Raw genomic sequence first — 22,133 nt, forward strand, 5'->3', positions numbered from 1 at the left:
TCAGCTAGCAGAACAGTACATTTCTACTGAGAACAGTAGTTGGTTACTAGCATGTGTTACTGAAAAAAAAATGTTTTTAAACTGACTTCAGGCTTTTTATGTCATTCATTAATATACTTTATATTTTAACTATGAATCTTTTTTTTTCAGGAAAAATACTTAATTCAGAAAGCATCCAGCAAATTACCAAGAGCTGTTTGCTATTTGGGATGTTTATTTGTTCTCACTGATAAAAACTGCATCTCTAGAGTCATCTGAAACAAGCCTGGAAAAGGCATTAAGGCATACCTACATGGAACAATAGTCCAATGGCAGAGGAATGGACTAGATGATCTACTAGCTACTTTCCGTCTCTACCATCTATGATTCCTTAAGAGCCAGTCACAGATCATGCTCCTCCTTTGTCATTAAATGCTTTGCGCATGAGACTTCCTGTCCGTGACCTATCACTGTACAGCATCTGGGGACAAACACGCCGCTGCGTTCCAGGCGGCATTTTAAACTTCTGCAGATCTCCTTAGGCCAAGGGACATCTTCTGATTTCAACCCCCGTCCCTGAATCACAGGGCAGGCTATGATTCTCCGGGTGGATCGTGCTAGTGGGCTGAGAAATGAACAAACCTAGTTCAGATATCCCAGTATCCATCTGGGAGAAAGTTCTATGTATGGACTGTCTTCAAGCAAGTGCCTGCATCCTGCGATCTACTGAAACGGGGATCCTACTAGGAGTCAAAGGAGCTGGTTTCTAATCCTAATGCTGCTGCTGACCTGCTGAATGACTTGACCTGCCTTTAGAATGGTGGTAATCATGCCTGCCCGCTTCTGAAGAATAAAACACAGACGGAGAAGCGTTATTACACACATGCAGATTATTTTTGTCATTCTGAGTTTGCTGCACAAGTCTTCTCACCTGCTCACAAACCAGCCCTGCTCTTAATTTCTGTCTTCTCACCTGCTCATCTCAGTAGTTTCGCTTTGTTTTGTGAGCGCATAAAACCCACCACTTCAGAACAATAATTGTATTTTTCCCTCTACAGGACCCTCAAGATGAGGTTCTCAATGCATTGACATATTTCTCCTGGACACTTCTGCAAGTAGATAAGCATTACTCTCCCCACTTTACAGACGGGAAAGCTCAAACAAAGGGATAAAGTGATTTGGCCAGGGCCCCAACACGAGTCAGTAGCACAGCCAGAAGACCTCTGGACTTGCCGTTCCGAACACGAACCTCTAGTCTAAGCCACGCTTGCTACCTACAGAATGCTGCTGGAAGTATTACTAATCTAAGGCATATGTTTCTCTTTCAAGTGACTGGAAAAATGCACTAGACATAGCTCCGAGGCAGAAATGAGAGGGGAAGAGATAACAGAATCCATATTTGGAGCTTTGGTCTCAGCAAATCTCATGGAAATCACATTCATAGACTGAATGCTGTTTTCAAATTCCTTTCCCTCCCCAGCATATTAAAGGCTAACACAGTAATTACAGAGCTCTTTTAGAAACAGAAATGGACTGATGAATCAGCCTGATGGATCAGATGATTGGTATCTCTGTGCTACCACTACTGGAACTTCATGAGTTTGTTCCTATTATTTATTCATTTATTACAGGAGCACTCAGAGGTTCCAGATGAAATCCAAGGCTCTTCTGCTGGGCATGGTGAAAGCCCCAGGTAAGAGACTTCCTTCTGCCAAAGACCTTTCCACTTGCAAACACAAAACTCACAAAGAGTCGGAGGAGGAAAGATGCACAGAGTGGTAAAGCAGCTTGCTGAAGTCACAGAGAGTCGCGGCAGAGGTAATTTCCTGACTCCAAGATCAATGCCTTAATCTGGGGTGCTCAAATCTGGCCTTCAGGGCCTGATCCCAGCATGAGGGGCCTGGTGGGGCCAGTGAGGGGCCCCAGGGCCCAATCCTAGCATGCAAGGCTGGATCCTGGCATAAGGAGCCAAGCAGTATTCCTTCTAAGCTGTGTGGTGTGTGCAGCCACGCAGGCGTGCCTGGCAGCATGGCATGAGCGCACCTGTGCAGCCATGCACACCGCATAGTTTAGAGGAAACGCTGGAGCCAGGCAGGAGCAGTGCTGCACCCTAGGGTCAGATCCCAGAACATGGGGACTATTTGATGTCCTCAGGGATGCGGTGATATCCGCAGGAATCTGTGGGCCGCTTGCAGATGGCGGCCAGTGGAACGTGTAGGCCTCTGTACCCCTTACAGGGTCCGGAGACAGTCCCCAGTCTGGAACATGGGGCCAGATGGAGGCAGCATGGGGCCCCATCCCAAAGCATGGGGCAGGCAGGAGTAGCACCAGCCCTGTTTCAGGCATCCAGGACCGGATGGAGGCAGCATGGGGCCTGATTCCGCCACGTGAGACCAGGCAGAGGTTGCACCAAATCCTGGTGTGTAAGGGCCAACCAAGGCTGCAATCCAGGTGGGCAGGTCTGATCCTGGCCTGCAGGGTCTGATGTGGCCTGTGAACCGGTCCTGTGCCACTCACTGGGCCCACAGGGCTGCGCACCACTGCCCTAGTTGTTCAGTTCCACTGCTTCTCCACCTAATTCAGCCCAGGTTTTCCCTGCCTGGTTCAGCAAGGACAAGACACAGTAGAGGCAGCATGCTCATTTCTAGAGGAAGCTGTGGGCATGTACCTCATGGTCTCAAAGGAAAGCGCTATAATGATTCACTCTTGGATGTGATCTTTGAAGGCTTCTGCTCAGCCCTCAGCTGTGTATTACTATTACAAACCAGCCCCGCTCTTAATTTCTGTCTTTTAAATTTAACATAACTCATGATGCAAGACAAGGCACTGTTTGTGACTGAGACAGCTGGCTTCTGGCAGGGTGCTGGCACCTCTCGCTTCCACGCCCTCTTCAAATGGTTTCATCTCAGTCTTGCAAGTCACAATTAATGCAGAAACTCCACATCTGAGAGCCCATCTGAGAGCCCACACAACCCACTGTACCCTGCCTTAAAGCAACTGTAAAGCAAGTCAAGTTGAACCCCGCTCAACTTATCCTTGCAGAAGCCCAACCACTGGCCAGTGACTTTCTATGAGCTCTTGAAACATAGTACCATGTGATATCCATTCTGATTTCTCAGAAACAGAAACATCATTGGTGAAGCGACAGGAACTTTGGTCCCTCTGAAGAGAGACAGCAACCTTTTGGCACGGGTACTAGAGCGGCGGTAGTCCTGGGGCAGAGTTCTGTTTGCCTTGTACAAAACCCTTGGCCGGATCACCAACATTTCAAAACCTGGGTGTGATACTTAGAGAGCTGGGGCTGTTACAGTAGGCAAGCACAATTATGATTCACTCTTGAGACTGCAGAAGATGTAGCACATTTAACCAGTAAGTAATCAAGCTCCAGAAGCACCTCCACAATGTTTTTATGTTCACAGTGATGAGGACATGGTATTTGGCTACTAAGGCACTGGTCGGCCAAAGAAACAGAGACCCACTAAAACCCAGAAAACAGTAACAATCAGCAAATACAGGGGGCAACTCCTGAGCTACCCTCTAGTCTGTGAGGCCCTACCACAATACACAGGAGGGTGAACAAACACAGAACATAGCCCAAGGACCGTAAGGCTGCACATGTACTATTAAGCAATGAGTGAGTCTGTTTATGGAAGTGTTTTGTACCACACCTGGTCCCACCCTTGTAGACCTTTGTATCGCTCCTGGGGAATTCCTACCACTGCTGCTAAAGGGTGAGTGGCTATGCTTTTATTATTGGCGATTTATTTTCTGGTTTTCTCTTAGTGGCTGAAACCACGACACTGTAGACTTCACCCAACAAGGACTGGAAAACCCCCTCTGCAGTGACTGCAAATCTCACCCAGCTCTGACAACTGTACGTTCTAGTTTCTGGACTAACAGATCTCCCGATGACAAACAAAGCCACCAGTAGGCCAATTCCCAGTGGACACTGTGGTTAGCACGCCCCTGGAGTTGCCAGCCCATGAAGAAGCATGGTCCCAGAGCAGAGGCACAGCACACAGCTGCTCTGGGGCTGGGCCCCCTGAAGTGGCCTCTCCAAGGCTATGGTACACGTGGCGGCTGCACTGCCACTCTAGGATGTGTGCAGCGATGGGCACTGAATGCAGCAAGGCCCTGAAGTGGCCAGGGTGGGTGTGCACGAGGCGGTTGGAGCCATCCGGCACGCCCCACATGCTGCCGACGGGTCCACTGAGACCCACAGACCGTAGCAGGAGATGGATGATACGGCTCCTAGGACAGGACCTGGCCCATGGGCTGTAGCTTTGACGCCTCTGCTTTAGAGTTATCTATTCGGAATGAGAAGTGCCTTTTCTTTCCTTTGAGTCCACTTGTCAATTTAGCTCCCAAACATGTGACCAGGTCATCTATGATAAATAACTTTGACATTGCTAGTGTTAAGGGAAGACAGGTCTAGCAATGGAGATGAAGGTGGAGGGGGTCTTATGGGATTTGGGAGAACTGGATTCTACCTGCAAACCAACCTCCACGCTCTACTGGGAGAAATCTCCGGCCATTCCCCACTTCGGTCTAGATTTATACTTAATCTCAGTGTTCCTAAATCGCCGTATGAGACAGGACCGTTGAAATGCATGGGCTCAGCTCTGCTCAGCTTCTGCTGTTATCTCTTCCGGGGAGCTCTCACATTTTGAACAGAACAGAGGAGATCCCTGCCCTAAGGTCCTCAGGAATTTCCATCTTCCATGATTAATTAATAGGTACACCCCAGAGAAGCAGTAAAATGACACAAATACCTACCCATCAACTTGAGCTCCATATTAACATATTCCAGCCAACAAGCATCAATCTCGTCCAGGTCATAGCGGCTCAACCCCTGCGAGTATGTCCTGGTGGCCTCTGAAATCTCTGAGTCGGGCAGATCTGTTGGTGAGACCTGCACACAGGGACTCTCTAGCTGGGGTATAATCCTAGAAGGAAGAAAGGAAAGGATTAGAAAAAGCTAAGAAATGTGATGACAAACTACATCTCACTGAGACCCTATCCCTGACACTATAGGTGCTTAACTCTTAAGCCTATGAGCAGGCCAATTAGAATCAATCAGTCAATACTTACAGGTGTAAAATTAAGCATCTAACTCAGTGCTTCCCAAACTTTTCCTCAGCATGACCCCATTTATGGCCCTATTTCTTCAGCATGAGCCCATTTCCTCAGTATGGCTTCTCAGTCCCAACACACAGCCCTCTATCCCCAACCCACGTGCTGCTGTTGTGACCTCATTTGGGGTTGCGACCCACAGTTTGAGAACCGGTGGATTAAGTGTTTGGGCCCCAGAGTACGAACTTTTCAGAAGGGACCACTGATTCTGGACACCCCAGTTCTGTGGCTTGACTTGAGACCTGTTAAAAGGACCTGCTTTTCAGAGCACTGGGGAAAACCCTGTGAAAATTGGTTCCCATTTCAAGTGCCCCTGAACCCTAGAAACTTGTGGTCCCAAATATTATTAGTCACTTATAAAAATCTCCATCCTTCTGACACTAATGAAATACATTAAAAAAGGCTAAGGCCTACTTCACACCCAGAGCTGTACCATTTTAATTGTACGGCTATAGTTAAACCAGTAACAGACAGAGTCAAGCAGTTTATACCAGTATAGTCTCGAGGGGCATTTTTACACATGCGAGCACTGCACTTTGAAAAGCACCCGGTGCTGCATTGGTTACAGTTGTATAAGAGGTGAAAATGTGAGAAAATGGCAGTGGTGCACTTTTGAACTAAAACGCATAGAAGACGTTTTAGTTTGAAAGAGCACCGCCGCTATTTTCTGTGCACTGGTGCACATTTCGCCACTTGTACAACTGCATGTGGTGCAGCAGAGTTCACATCAGCTTGCAGGTGGAACAGACCCAATTAATCGAGTGTGCTCCAAAGCGGTGGACCTCTGGCGCGTCGTGGGACAAAAAGGTATGCGTATAAATGCCTCTGATGCATAAAGGGGATACCAGAGGTATAAGCAGCATTTATGCTGGAACGATTTAGCTAGGGACGCTGCTGCCTTGAGTGCGAAGTCCCTTCCAGCCCTGCTTTCCTGCAACCCTACAACTGTATCGGTGCTAGGGTTTTTCTGCTGTAACTGTTTTGCCCCAAAAATCCCAACTGTAACTGATACTGTTTGCTGTTAGAAATCTGTGTATGTACCTGGCCCAACGCACAGCAATTCACATGTTCATGGATACATGCTCTGAAAACACCAGGGTCTCCAGTCGCATGGCAACAACTTCACAAATGATGAGGACAGTGAGGATTCGGTAGAGCCAGCCCCCCATGTTCCTCCCTCAAACAACAAAATCTCAAGACTCAAGTGACCCGTGCTGCAGCTGCTCTCAGGACAGCAGGCTCCCGCAGCACAAAAGCCTGGACAATGTAGGACCCAGGGGAAAGGTGGCTTCTTTCTCACACCTTAAATGAATTTACACTGTGTCATATAGGCTATCATTTTTCACTGCTTCCCAAGCCTCACTTGCATGCCATTAAAAGGAACATGTGACATTGTGGGAGACCCCCAGTGAGACTGGTACTTCAACAGGATGCCAAACCTTCTTGGTTATCTATCAGCCCACTGGGATCACTGCCATTGCAGGTGTTGTTTTTAATTGATGTGTTTGCATAAGCAGTGATTAAGTCTAAAGGATATGTGCCCAGCATCCTCTCAGATGCATGGGGGGAGAGGGGGGTAGCAGCTTTTAAAGGGCAATGACTGACTCCCCCTCCAATGCTGGCATTGCCTGTAGTTGAGAAGCAGGTGGTAGACAAGACAGCCCAAGTAGAGGGAGGGAAAGCAGCAATGAGCAATTACCCATCGTTAATTTTCATTTCCTTAAAATCAGAAGGAAAAAAGAACCCCCTGGGTAATAACGCGCTGTTTATAGAGGAGGGCCAGGGAAGGTATATAAAGAGCCAGATGCTGCTACCGCTTGAAAAAATATTTTGCACTGCTTCTAGTCCAGGTGGGGTAGCTGCCATGAGATGAAAAAGAGAAGGAAAGTGTGTCATGTGCCAGGGAAACAGGACATGGCACCAAAACAAATCATTTCTGCTTATTTTGGGGGAATGCTTTGATGTCTTTAGAAAGGAAAATCTGTCAAAACCAGGAAAATCTCGTTTGACATTGATAAATGTATGGTTTGCAGGTACTGGGCAGGTTTTGCATTTCAGCACGGAGTGTCAAAAAGTGCCATCCACAAGAGCAGGAGAGTGGACAGAGGGAAGAACAAGGATTCAGAAGGTCTGGGATACATTTCTGGTTTTGCAAGTCTTTCCGTCTCTTTGCCAGCCTGCACACAGGGATGAGATTCACCTGTACCATCAGAGGTCTCGGGAGGCTGACTCTGAGAGCCTGGTGGCTAAGGCACTGACTTAAGACTCCTGAGACCTGGGTGTAGTTCCCAGCTTTGCCCCAGATGCCTTGGGGCAGATCACTGAGTCTCAGTTTTCCCATCTGTAAAATGGGGACAATAATCCCTCCTTTCTCCTACCCTTTGCCTCATCTGTAGTGCAAGTTGCTGGGGGCAGAACTCTCTCACAGTATTGAGCATGGGATGCAATGGGAACTCAATCGTGACTCTAGGCCCCCTCAGCACAACGTTCATAAACAGTGGCCAGGCCACACTGACACTCTCCAGCAAAAGTGGAAAACATAAGTGTGTAAAGAATCTGAATGCAATGCCAAGGATCAGCAATAAAGCCTCATGCACAGACAACATGAATACTCATAAATAAGCCTGGCCTATAAACCCGTGTATGGACTGAAACCCGTGTATGGACTGAAGCACCTGAAAATACAGGCCTGCAGTCAGTGGTTTATTCATTCAGACCCAGACCGTGCAGAATGAGGAAAGAGAAACTGAGCTTCTAGCAAAAGGACAGGTGGAGCAGGTCTACGATTTGGAAACCTGACAATTTAACTTCAGGATACATATCTAGGGCTAAATACACTGCAGATGCAATGCCAGCAGGGCCAGTGAACTCTGCTGAAATGCAAGGACGTTACACCTGAGATGCACTGTGCCCATGCTCTGCAATGGGGCCACAAGCAGCGCTGTGTTTCTTTGCGCTTGCTGGCCTGCTGCAGAGCGGAGAGCATGCCTGAGGTCAGTGATGTGCACAAGGAGTGTGGAATTTAGCAAGTTTTCCAAACTCCCTCTAGGCCACTGCAACCGTCGACAGTGCACAAAGTCCCCGTGGTTTAGCTACAAACCACTGTAAACCCATACGGGGAAGACCTCAGTGCATCTGGTGAGGGGGCTGTGGGGCTTGCTGAGCATTTCCACAGAGATTCCAGCTGCAGCAGGTAAGCCAGCTGTCCTCCTGACACACCTGGATGCACAGGTAAGCACAGTGTAAGCACACAGGTAAGCAGCCAAAGCAGCCTTTGCACTGCCGAGGGAACTTTCTCTTCTCCAAACAGGTGAGAGGCCTGTAAGAAAGCACGCACCCAAGGCCGGGGTCCTAGAGGGCAGATTCTTCTACCTGATATGCTTTCAGGCATTTTAGCTCTTTGACTGCCTCACCGTCCCATTATGTTCCCTAAATCCTGGCCCCAGTCCCCAGAACTATGTTAAACAAGCAATGATTACCAGGCAGTAATTGCTTGCAGTTCTACAGAGCCTTTCACCTCGGGATCCCCAAGTGCTTTTAAACATTAATGACTATTTATAGAGCCTCACAGCTTCCCAGTAAGCATTAGCAAGCCCAGTTCATAGATTAAGGGACACAGCGTACAAACCCTTTCAAGGTTACAAAGCGAGGCAATGGCAGAGCCCAGGAGTCCTGATTCCCATCATCTGCTTTAGCTCTAGGCTCCACTGTTTCAAAATAATCTGCTCTCCTCTCTCTTTTTAATGATACCACCCATCGCCAAGTCTTACCCAGGCAAGCAGCCCCACCTTGTCGTGCCATTAGTCACCCACCAGATCCCTGCACGCAGCGAGGCACGGGGAGGAGTGCACGCTCATTCCAGACATTCCTCCTATCCCAGCAATCCCTCTCCTTCCCTTGCTCACAGACCACGGACTGGTGCAGAGCCCCAAACTCACATTTGTGCTTGTCAGCTGCGTTAGCAGAGGGTGTAAGGGATCACTCGCAGCAGGCCTTACTCTGTCCATCTACTTTGTTAGTCTTAGGGTGCAAACCTCCCCTGCCTTCCTCCCCCTCCACCCAGGAGAGGGTGTGCAGAGCAAAGAAGCCTGCCTGGCTCGCTACCCAGTGCAAAGTTTCATAGATTCATAAACTGTCAGGGCCTGGAAAGGACCTCAGAGGGTCACTGGGTCCAGCCCCCTGCACCAAGCAGGAAAGACAACTGGGGTCAGGGGACCCCAGGAAGGTGACCGTCCCATTCCCTCTTGCACGAGCGTACTCCGCAGTGCACCAAGCTGTGCGAGGCCACGTACAAGATTGCTCCTTAACTTTCCCAAGGGGGTTGGGAATTGCCCCTTTGGTTTGTATTTCTTTGTGCCTGCCCCAAAATCCTCTGCACCTCTGCCCTGGAAATAACACCACTGACAGCAGCCATCAGTGGGCCACTGCTTTTTCAAACACCGAATGTCCACATGGCTCGACGGTCTGTCCCAGCTTCTCTCTCTGTGCTACTGTCCTACAATCGCCGGGGCAGTCTGTACGACGGGCTGTCTTCCTACATTTTAGAGACTCCAGACGAGTTCAATGGGAGGCGAATATGGAGCAGCTGAATCTGGGCAGAGGACCCCTGTCTCTGTGGTCCCGGGCCCACGGTGCCAATCTTCATTGCTCCGGAGGTAAAAACAGTGTCACCGTCCTGGGTGGGGTTTACCGTGGCAGCTGATTCTTTCTAAAAGCCGATGGCTGTTTTTCTTTGTTCCCTTCCCTTCTAAGTCCCTTCCCTTCAAAAAAGGCAGGAAGGAGGACCCGGGAAACTACAGGCCGGTTAGTCTTACCTCGATCCCAGGCAAGCTGTTTGAGAAAATTATGCTGGCACACATCCAGGAGGGGCCAGCAGGGGACTGCATGCTTAGGGGCAACCAACACAGGTTCATCAGTGGCAGGTCCTGTCAGACCAACCTGGTGGCCTTTTACGACCAGATCACCAGATCATTAGATGCAGGGGTTGCAGTGGATATAGTCTTCCTGGACTTCCGGAAGGCTTTTGACACCGTCTCTCACCATGTTCTCATCAAGAAACTGGGGGACTCTGGTGTCGACACCCACACAGTCAAATGGGTCGCCAGCTGGCTGGAGGGCCGCACCCAGAGGGTGGTAGTGGATGGGTCCTTCTCAACCTGGAAGGACGTGGGCAGTGGGGTCCCCCAGGGCTCGGTCCTCGGGCCTGCGCTGTTCAACATCTTCATCAGTGACTTGGACGAGGGGGTAAAAAGCACCCTGTTCAAATCTGCTGATGACACTAAGATGTGGGGGGCTGTGGGCACACTGGAAGGATGCAACAGGCTACAATTGGACCTAGACAGGTTACAGGGGTGGGCGGACGAGAATAGGATGGGATTCAACACTGACAAGTGCAAGGTGATGCACCTCGGGAGGAACAACCGGCACCGTACCTACAGGTTGGGGAACTCCCCTCTTGTCAGCATGGAGGCGGAAAGGGATCTGGGAGTCATCATTGACTCCAAGATGAACATGGGCCGGCAGTGTGGGGAGGCAGTTAGGAAGGCCAACCGCACCTTGTCATGCATCCACAGATGCATCTCGAGCAGGTCCAAGGAGGTGATCCTCCCCCCCATGCGGCACTGGTCAGGCCGCAGCTGGAGGACTGCATCCAGTTCTGGGCGCCACACTTCAAGAGGGATGTCGACAGCATGGAGAGGGTCCAGAGGAGGCCACTCGTATGATCGGGGACAGCAGGGCAGGCCCTATGAGGAGAGGCTACGGGACCTGAACCTGTTCAGCCTCCAAAAGAGAAGGCTGAGGGGGGATCTTGTGGCCTGTTATAAACTAGCCAGGGGGGATCAGCAGGCATTGGGGGAGTCCCTGTTCCCCCGAGCACCGCCAGGAGTGACCAGGAATAACGGTCACAAGCTGGCGGAGGGTAGGTTTAGGCTGGATATCAGGAGGCGCGACTTCACAGTCAGGGCGGCTAGGGACTGGAACCAGCTTCCAAGAGAAGTGGTGCTGGCCCCTACCCTGGGGGTGTTTAAGAGGAGGTTAGATGCACACCTTGCTGGGGTCGTTTGACCCCAGTACCCGTTCCTGCCATGGCAGGGGGTCGGACTAGATGATCTGCTCAGGTCCCTTCCGACCCTACAAACTATGAAACTATAAGTCGGGAGGCTTCCTGTTGCACAGCCCTGCATTTCGGGAGAGCGACAAGGAACAACCACCAGAGAAGCTTTGTGTCGAGTTCTCTGTGGGAACCATCTATCTTTTTAGGAGTTAAATACTTTCTCCTCGCGCCAAAGAAATTAAGCCCTTTTTTCACTTCGTGTGGTTCCTTTATTCCTTCCTGTCTTGTGAGCATTACTATAAGCCTGTTGGCAGCAACCTCCCACGTTTTGATTCCAAAGTCAAACAAATAACCCTCCCGACGGCTAAATCTGCTCGCATCAATCTCCCCGCATTGTTCCCTGCGATATCAGAGCGGATGGGGGGGTTTTCCCCCCCATCAGAGCTCGCTGAGGGGATCACTCAGAATAATCACGTGAGTTACTGCCACTTCAGGAAAGAAATAGCTAGCCCAAATCGTTAGATGTGCTGTGCCTTCGGCGCACAGCGCTGGGAAACCTCCTGTGAAAAAGTAGGCTACCCCGGCCTCTGCTGAGATGTGGTAAGCCAAGCTATGACAGCTATTGCAGTCATTTACTTTGAGGGCTATCGGGAGGCAACAAGAAGCCAACGAAGCCCTCGCTGTTCTTAGACTGCGACGCTAAAAGCAGAGTGCGGTTGGTAAGGATCGTGCTACACTTCCAAGGAGCTTGGGAACCTCGCCTCTTATTGAGGGACAGTCCCTATACTCCAGACAGAAAGGAGCTTGCTACACATGCCCAGGGAGGGGGGAAGCTAGAGACGGGCAAACACAAAGCTTTAGGTCCACGACGGGGCACTCTGTCAATGCATTCGGTCCCAAACATGCCCCCTACGTGCCCACCACTGCACCACTAACACCCTGTGGAGGTGGGGGAGAAACGGGCCCCGGCCCGTTCTTTTGTGTATACAGCGTCCCTGGAAAAAGAAAGCTGGCCCCGAGATACCGTGCAACGATCACATGCCCCTTCCTCTTTAAAGCAGTGGCCCTCGTGCTCAGTAAAGAGTATGCTGTTCAATAAATACCCTGGCAAGTTGCATGCAGGGATCCAATAATCTTTAGCAGAAGGTACTGGCCTTTCCTGGAGGGCTGCCATGCAGCAAAACTGATCAATAGTAAAAGATGGAGGATGTGGGAGGAAAGGCATTAAATCCCTGATAAGGAAATATTCAGGGCCAAATTCCCATCTCCTCGACTCCTTTACATCAACCTCTGACCCTGAAGCAAAGGTGGCCACAATCTGCCTGTGAGTCGCTGTTCTGCACTTGGATGCAGTCTGTGCTTTGAGAAACTCAAAGGATGGGGCCTCTTCTTCATGCACTGAATTCATTTGATGCTTTGTCTTGCCCGGGATGAATTCAGAATCATCCGCTCGGCTACCAGAAGCTGAGTGCGGCTTCCCGGGCAGGCTGGGCTGCAATTGCTGTCCACACCTGGAAGCCCTGCTTCCATCTACTATCTCTCAGGCCTCAGAGGAATCAAGGAAGCCTCAGTCCTCATCAGGGAAGAGGAAGCTTATGAGTCCAATACTTCCTCTCCCTTACGGCACAGAGCACTCCTCTACTCCACACTTGGGCACGCTTGCACCTGCAGGCATACACAATGCTGCCGTGGATGCTCCTCATACACCAACTGTTGCACAATATAGTGACCCACCAAATGGAAACTCACTGGGATTCACTCCCTGCCCTGCAAACCAAGACTGTCTGGAAATGCTTTTGCGATGCAGGACTAAACATGCAGCAGCACTGTCAACTACAAGACTCCCACGTGTATTACACTGGGCTCTCAGGATCATCTAGGAAACACTAAGTCTGATTAGGGGCTAGATCTTCCACTGACTGAAATCAGCACATACCAGAACTACTTCAGCTACACCGCAGTTATACATCAGTGGAGTTACTCTGGGGTTTGGTATCCATAAAATCCGAATGATTGGAACCAGAGCCCCGGACTCCTTGCAACCCCACACTCATGCCCTCAAGGGGTCGGTTCACTTTTTCATCCTTCCAAGTTGGATCAAGTGTGCCCCATTCATCCCAACAGCAGTCGTACGTCTCTGTTACCTGTGAAGTTAACACTTATTTTACATCAGCATAGATAAGAGGAGAACTTTGCTCTGGGATGCGACATTGTTTGCCGTGGGTCAGATCCTGTAATCTCCATGGCCTCTGACGTCAGAGAGTTACTGGTCATTTCAGAAGGAAACAGAACTCACGGTAGGGGTGTTATCTTTTATTAGACCGATTAGACGCTTGCCAAAAAAATTCTTTATTTGCAAGCTTTCGGGCACAAGCAATTCCTTTAAAACAAGTGATATACAGTGATTTTGGTCCTGTGAATAGATAACTTAGATATGAACTTAGGTAAGACATTCAACTGAGGTCCTGTCTGTTCTGTGCAGATGTTAGGCACCCAAAGCACCATCTGTAAGAAGAGCAGGGATACCCCTACTAAACTGTCCTCTTCCCTGTGCCACATGCTGTTGGCAGGCTGCGTGCTACCCACTGTTATGGGACTCCTAAAGGAAGCCGCTGCAAAAAGGGGGCTGAATGAACAGCGTGTGCAGTGCTCTGGCATACGTAGCAACCAAAGGCATCACACATCATTCCTGGAGATTCGTTCTGAGCACTGTGTAATGAGAACCACAAGGAAGGGCAGCGAAGCCGCTTCATCTGCCGTAAACTTTCTGGATTGGAAATGAGCAGGCGCTTGCTGTCAATTCTCCCTTGTTCCTTGGCAACTTTCTGGCATTATGTATGACACTTGCCATGTACATGTCAACAGTGTCACCCATAATGACATGCAACCACAGGAAGAGCTAGAACTGAAAAGCAAACTGCGTTGCCAGCTTTGACACAGCTCTGCAAAGTCAGGAGCTGAAGCTTGCAGCAAAATTTGCACAGATCACATTTCCTCCTTGAAATATCACATCATGACACAAACGTCAATATACAAAGATGCTGCAAGGAACAAACAAGAAAACAGCAAGATACATTATCGTATGACATCCTTCAGCAAAGCATCCGTACTTGAGCTCTCTGATTGTGCACAATCTGTGTGCTTGACTATCCTTGTACGTACAGGGTGCAAATGGGGAATGAAGCCAATGGGTTATTCCAGGGTAAATGAAGCGAGGATTGAGCCAGCTCAATTTTGCTTAAACTTTATGTTAAAATGGGGCTGCCAAAGATTTCAATATAGGAAAGGCACGCATCTGCACACCAATGGGGATGCACCTGCAGGAGCAGGCTGGGTGAGGTGAGTGACCAGCACAGCTATCTCCACCCTGTGGGGCAATGCTATTCTGCCCATCCCACAGATGTGCAACTGAGGCACAGACAGACTGAAGTGATTTGGATTTCCAAAGGTCATACAGAAAGCTGGAGGCAGAGCAGGGAATTGAATCTGGGACTCCCAACTCTCAGGGCAGCAGAAAAAAAAGCTACTGTCATCCCAGCAGCCACTCCATGAGCAGTCATCAGATCACCAAACTTCACCTCCAGGAGCAAGAGAGGAGATGATGCAGATCTAGAAGGCAACAGCATGGTAGTCCAGACACCTGTGTTCTTATCTTTTCCCACTGATTTGCTGTGTGAACTTGTGCCGGTCACTTAACCTCTCCGTGCTCTGGCTTCCCCATTGCCAAACTGAAGATAAAGAGCCTACGTACTCATATAAAGTACTTTGACATCTCAGGAACAATATGCAAGCAGCGTTTCCTGAAAAATCCAGGAAGGGCTATTTCAACCAGCAGATGCAGCAGGAAGAAACCCGCACCCATCAGCTAGTGAACCACTAATGCCCTTGGGACGTCCATCCAGTTTCCTGACCAGGATTCTGGAAGATAAAGAATCCTTTCCACTGAGCCCGGGGCAGTCTGGGGTCGAGCTGGAGGACTTGATGAGTCCTCTACGAATGTCTATCCAAAGCAGGAAGAAGCAATGAAGTTCAGACCTACGTGCATTTGTACTGAGTCTCACTATTTGATTTAAGGAGCTCCCAGTCACCTAAATCATAGGGGCCACTAATTTAACATGCTTGGATACAGCCAGCACTGATACTGATTTTACTCCTCCATTTCCCAGCTAGCTCAATGGAGCAAAGCAAAAAGTCTCCAGTAAGTCACAGGCAGAATCAGCACAGGGGTGTTAAAAAAAAGGCTTAGAGCTGGATTGAAAAAAACATCCTGCACCAATTAATATGTCTTTTTAATGGGTTCAAGAGATGTCAAAACAGATACAGGGAACTACACTGCACACTCAGGCCTTAAGCCTTCATTAATCCTAGTTATATAACTTGCTTACTGAACAGCCAGCTCCAACAGGTGACACTTTGAAATATGTCCAACTGGTGATGCTCGAACTGTTGGGCTTTGAACCTCAGCAGAGAGAAGAGTTTATTTTTAGCCTGACATAAAAGTGCAAAGATGAATGTCCTGTGTGCATATCAAAGGGACAGCACAGGCAATTTCCTGTACTGACAGCCACCAGCAGGCACAGAGGCTGATGGAGATATAAGTGCAGACTGCGGGTGGCTGGGGGAATCCTTTATGTATTATCCGTAAATAGGACAGTGACCCATGGTATTTGAGGTTTCATGTACAGAGTGCTGGTGGTTTTCAAGGAGTAAGACATGCACAAACCTGTTCATGTTCACTGCGTGTTGATTTGCACTATGCTCGTGCACGGCTCTTGAGCCATACCCTTGTAGAAGGGAATGTTAACCATAACTGCCTCCCTGAGCTACTGAAAAGAAGTGAACCTTCACTGAGCTTTGCAACCATGTGCCTACTGCTGGTAACCAGTAAGTTAACTACTCAGTGGACGCATCTACACATGCATTTACTCTGGCCCAAATTTACTCAGGTGTAAGATACTCTGGAGTAAGGGGTTTGGGGCATGCGTCTACACATGCCAGGATTAGGGAGGATATTTGCACCAAGTTCCCTGAAGCCCTGCAATGGGCCCCTACTGCCACCAGGGGGAACTCAAGGCTCCCCCCCTTGGTGCTAGCCCAGGGGCTGGCAGGGAGCACAGGGCCAGGAAACAGGTATCTCCTGGCCGTCGGGGGGGCTGCCTGCAGCTGGGGCAGGAACAATGTCCCCCTGCCCCAATGTCCACCTACCCTGGCAACAGGGAGCTTCTGGCCTTGGCCCAGGGAGGGGCAGGTCCAAGCCACCTGCCCTGATCCACAGACAGCTAGCAACTAGCTCCCTGCTACCTGTCCCACTGGTGGATTGGGACAGGGGGCTCGGATCTACCCCATCACTGCAGCTCTTTCCAAGCCCCAGGCCTCAAACACCCCATGTGCATGTGCAGCCCAGAGCTGGCCAGGGACTGCCTGAAACAGGCCAGTTCCCAGACACTGCCAGGCTGCACAGGTTTCTCTGAGCAGCCTAGGGCTGGCTGGGAACTGTCCCCATGCAGGGAGCTCCCAGTCCCTGCTCGGCGATCACAATTGTGATCTGCAAAATGGGGCTGCTCTGCAATCATGGAGCTGGGACTGGGAACAAGCTCCCAGCCCCTGCTCTGCAATCGGGGAGTTGGGGGCTGGAAGCTCCCTGCTGCTGAGGCAGGGGGACACTGTCCCCACTAAGGCACAGAGAGGCTGGGGAGCTTGTTCTCCACCCAACTCCATGAGTGTGGAGCTAAGGGGGAACAAAGAAAAGGGTCTCCCAGCCCTCCGTTCCCCAATAGAGCTGGTGGAGCAGAGGCTGGGAGATAAGGATCTCCAGCCTTTGCTCTCTGATTGCCGTCTCGGAGCAGGGGGCTTGGAGCTCGCTGCTGTCAGGGAAGGGGCTCATAGTCCCCACCCGGGCTCCTGTGGCAGAGCCCGCCCTCGCAGCAGGCAGCTCACAGGGGCAGGGAGCTATCTCCTACCCCCGGTGGATAGCTGACTGGGACCAGATTTTGCTCCCGGTCAGGCGTTGCTGTCTACAGAAGCGCTACATCACTGGTAGCAAATTTACTCAGGATTAGGGAGGTTTACTGCAGAGCAAGGACGTGCACGTATAGACGCACATGCTTACTTCGCAGTAAACTATGCTAATGCACTCAGTGAAACCTAAAAATACAGTCAGACTGTATTTAACACATGGTTTTGCAAAGGACCTAATAACTCATGTTCAGAGTGTAATCTGCTGCAGTTAATGTTGATATCTGTAATAAAGCCCTCAATTATGGTTCCTCTCACATTTCATCTTTTAAATTAGTTTCCTAAATTTAAAATGAAATTAAATTCACAGGACACTTTTTGCCCCTTACCTGTTAGCTGATTATTAAGTACGTATTTATTTAGATGCAAAGATATAACAGATACAGTGCACATGGCACAGTTACTGATCCTCAGTAAGTACGTTTCAAAACAGGCCTTTGGTGCAATGAAATGTGTCTAGGTTAAGTCTAAATCAAACACGTGTTGGATCAAGCTGAGTAAGGAATCTGTATTAATACAAAGTGCATCCTGCAAAAAGAAAAGACTAACTTAATGTGGTTCGGCATTTCCCCTTCTAGGTGGGACTCTAGTACCTTAATGCCAATTCACTGGACTCGCATAGACAGCTCCCCTACCCTGCGGATCCTGAAATGTTTTGCAAGTGCTCATTTGGTGACTCTCGGTGTCTCTTTGAAACAGGTCAACAACCATCAAACCATCATAAAGACAGGCGAACTGATCTTCTGAGCAGGCAAGTAACTGAACCAGTCACATCATTGGCAGAGTCCAGTGGAGATAAGTCTCACTCTGAAGCCTTGGCTCAGTAGCTCCCATTTTAGAGAGTAAAGCCAAGATGTCTAAAAGTGAACCTAGCAGAACCTATTAAGAACAAGCAGAGATGCTTGCCTCTGTGCTAGACTGTGTCCCTACACGTAACAAGTAGGGTCTGAGACTGATGTTGCTCTGGGGATAAAAAGCACATTTCATACAGTCTTATGAAATGCAAAGAATTTGGCCCTACCCATGTAACAGCTGAAGCGCATGTCTCAGGGGCATACTGGGGAGCACTACAAAGCACGCCAGGCCTGCTCCAGACACACTACCTCCCAAAACAGAGGCTGCCTTCGTATGGTGTTGTGCATGTGCTCATAACCTCATTCACTCAGAAGAGTAAGACCACCTGACACCCCTTCGGGGAGGCAGTGTCCGCAGGGCAGCCATGCTTCCCTGTGGTACTCTCTAGCGCAACCTTGAGATGGTGCAGACAGGCCCAAAGATTCATGAAGACAAACTCTGGAGCTCCTGTCTTACCCTGAGATGACATAGATTCAACAACCCTTAGCTGATACTACCCCAGACCCAACTTCAACCTCAGCAGTGAGACACTGACAGAGACAAGGGGAAAACTGGGGGTCAAAAATAACTGCTTTTGCCTGTGCTGGTTTTACGATACTATAGCTCTTTTGACTTCCGCAGAATTGCATCTGACTGGTACTGGTAGGAGATTGAGTCTGGCTCCCCTTGCTTCCCTGAGGCATTATACTGCACCTGTGGCAAAAGTATCCGAATATGGCTGTTCTGTACCATGACATGCTCAGAGCTGCCACTGAATGTGGCTTGATATAAGGCTTCAAGGAAGGTGCAAGCTGGGGGTGGTGCTTTTTCTGAACAGTTATAATAAAAACACTTCAGTGAGATTTTACATGGAGTCTACTCCCTCCAGCCTACCAACAAGAAGAATTACAGCTCAAGGTGCCTGGAAGCTCCACTTGCACGTAGACAATATCACTTTTTGGTTCTCTGGGAACCACTAAACAAGGGGCCAGATTCTCCCCACCTACCACCTTGTGCAGCCGAGTAGTTCTCACCTGGGCAAAGGGACAGTAAAACAATGCAGAATCAAAGTAGCAGGAGTATAAATGAGACCCTACGCGTCCTCCATTCACTTTCCCCTTTCTCCTGCTAGCTTCCTTTTTTTGGAGTAAATGTTGTGTTGTTTCCCAGAGCGTCCAACCTTCCCACTGCTCTGTGCTTTGCACTGACTGCTCATCTCACAGTGACACCGATGCAGCGGATAGAAGTGGATGCCGAAATACCCTGTACGTCTTGAGGCCGCATAACAAGTAGGCCACCACTGTGTCGCACCCATGTGCACTGACCACCCTGGCCACTGCATTTCTTTGATGATGTAATCCCAGGCATCTCCTAAATGCAGACTGGCAAATGTATGGAATGACATCATGGCTGTTTTGGAAATAACTTCCCTTTGGGGGAAATGAACTGAGTTCTCAAAACTCACCTCTCTAAGGCCTTGCCTACACCAGGAGAGTTGGCACTAATAATCACTGTTTCAACAGTGTCTACTAATATGATTTATATACATCTTGCCTGGCTGATCTGAAACCTGTGCGCAGACGGAGATCAAGTCCTTACCTAACCTAGAACACTTGCTTCAATATGAGCATTTCACAGCTCGGTAACGGCCAGGTAAACTGCACGTGAGCCACTGAAACTATGTCTGATTATCCAACAGGTTACACGGGAGCTTAGAAAGGCACAGGCAGGGTGGCCAGGACAGGCTCCTGAATTCACTCGCACTGATAAATAGTATTGCTAAGAGTCAGCCTTCTTTCACGCTCGTAAACACACCAAGATTTGCAGTATACAAATGTGTGGGATCAGGGACTTCCCGAGACTAGGAGGTACAATGAAAGCAACAGTCTACAGTTTAATAAAAGACTGTGACCCTTTAGAAAAACCTGCACCTGTGATTTATAGCAATATAAAAAACTGGCCATCCAGGCTCCCCTTCCACTATAAACTACGGGGAAATTGGTGCCCTGAAAGCCATAAATCTCAAGAATAAGGCAAACGTGCTCACAGAATCAGAAAATGAAGAGATGATTTAAGTTGCCGAAGTTTGCCTTTAAAGGTGCTGAGGCATCTTCCGTGTTGTAACGCGCCGCGCGGGATCACAGAGCAAATTCTCCAGCAAAGGCAGGAGAGACGCTACCTTAGCGCGCAACAATAAGCGTTACCAAAAAGAACAACAGCCCTGTGCTCTGAGTCCTCGCATTCCTGCAAGCAGCCAGCAGCTTCCCTTTTAAGTCCTGCCTGGGCTTTCACAAACAGCGTCTCTTTGTGCTCCGCAAACTATCTCCCCGCCTCGTGAGCTGTCCCTGCTGCAGCGCTGATGCCCGCTCCTCGAACGAGACGCTCGAGAGATCGGAAGGAAAAGCGGCTTCCTAAAATACGTGGGGACTTCACCAAGCAGCCATTTTGTCTTATACTTCTCCGATCCCGATGCCCAAGCTGCCTGCACACGAATGCCAGACACGTTGCCATGGTTATCTCTGTTGTGTTAAAGGGTCCGTGTGGGGACCGATCCCCAAGCTAATCAACCTCCCTTGCTGATGGCCCTAATCGCTCTTTCAAGTGCAATTTGTCAGGCAGATGAAGGCTGCTGCCGTTCGGCTTCATTCACATTTCCACTGGCTGACTTATAAACCTGGAAGATCTACGCAGGCTGGCGGAGGTTTTGCTGGCATCGGGCCATAACCCTGTTTCACTTGGGAAGCGATTTTATGCTGCTCAAACACACTGCAGTGGAAATGCATCTCTGTATTCTAGAAAAACAGGGAAAAAAACAAAACACAGAGGCCATCCGTGTTAGCCTGGAGTACTTCATGCTGCTCCAAACCCAGCACCTGCCAAAGCTGGGTTTACAAACCCATTAGCAAATTAAGCAACCCTCAGTTACAGCACGGGTGTGAATATGGGGGGGAATGGGACCCCCCAATTTTAATTAATAACAGCACCTCGCTAGGCTTTCATGGGTCTGACTGGGAAGATATCTGTGCAGGTCCCTTAAAGTAGACGTGTGCTGTCAGAAAACAGAAAGGCTTTCCATTCACAGTGCAAACGTGAACGATACTTTAAGTTAAAAAAAGGGAACTGAATATGATATCAGCTGTGTCCCAACTCCTACCGTTTTAATGCAAGTCTCGAAATAATTTTGTCTATCTCTCTAATCCCCAGATCCAGGATCAGGTGATTAAATGACAACCTCAGTTTTTATTTCAAGGGGAAAAGGGAGTTTACAGTTATTGTGGTTGCAGAAAAAAATACTGAAACACAATCCCTGATGGCTCACTAACAAGCTACTCACTGCCTTCCCTCTATTTTTTTAACCTCATGGTTTCTAAAACAAGCTCATTAATTCCTGGGATCTGATCGGGGTGTCGGTTGTAGCTGTGTTGGTCTAAGGACGTGAGCAGACAAGGTTCTTTGGGTGAATCTGATCTCTTTTATTAGACCAACTTAAACAGTTGGGTGGGGGAATTTTGTTGTTGGAAAAAAAAATTCTGGGATCTGATCAGACATTTGAGGGTTTGGATTTGGCAGCACTCAATTATGTTAACAGTGCCCTTAAAGGAAGGATCTGCCTGGTCTGTTTCTACAATACTATTTGAGGAGGTGCTCACAGGGATACAGGGCTGAAGTAGACTACGTATTAGATTGATGGAGATATGCCTGGCGAGGTGGTTTTCCAAAGGGTGGTAAAATACCCATTTGCTTTCCCTAGGACCAGGACTGTGGTAGTTGGACTGACATTCTGCCCTGGTTTGAGAAGAGCCTCTTGCCAGCTGCCTACCTAGGGGGATGTACAGAAGTGCTCCATGCACATTTTACAGGGCTGTAATTTAGAGCACTATAAAGTTACAGTGCTCTTAAACATAACAGAAGATTTTTTTTGGGGGGGGGGGGGGCTCAGAGCCTCCCTGCACTTTCCAGGCTAGGAGGCAGATGCACTCCACAGCTTCCTGGGGCTTCTCCACCGGTCAGAAATTTGACCAGTGTACAGAAGTTACTTAAAGCGCTGCAGGTTGATAAAGTGCTGTAAAATACAGTGCTTCAAATTTAATACTTCATTTAACAAGGACTAATTTAA

At 49.1% G+C, this 22,133-nt stretch overlaps 1 protein-coding gene across 10 annotated transcripts in view; it reads right to left on the reverse strand.

Annotated features, from left to right (window-relative positions):
* The window catches only part of JADE2 (jade family PHD finger 2), a 218,784-nt gene that overhangs the window by 49,781 nt on the left and 146,870 nt on the right, over nucleotides 1-22,133 (reverse strand). For all 10 annotated transcript variants that reach the window (XM_090064989.1, XM_090064988.1, XM_090064982.1 and 7 more), the window contains one exon: nucleotides 4,756-4,925. In XM_090064989.1, the coding sequence (XP_089921115.1) occupies nucleotides 4,756-4,925 (170 nt within the window). The remainder of the gene's footprint in view (nucleotides 1-4,755; nucleotides 4,926-22,133) is intronic.

The sequence above is a fragment of the Crocodylus siamensis genome, chromosome 10 (assembly GCF_052110815.1).
Source record: "Crocodylus siamensis isolate JL-2025a chromosome 10, ASM5211081v1, whole genome shotgun sequence".
NCBI lineage: Eukaryota > Metazoa > Chordata > Crocodylia > Crocodylidae > Crocodylus > Crocodylus siamensis.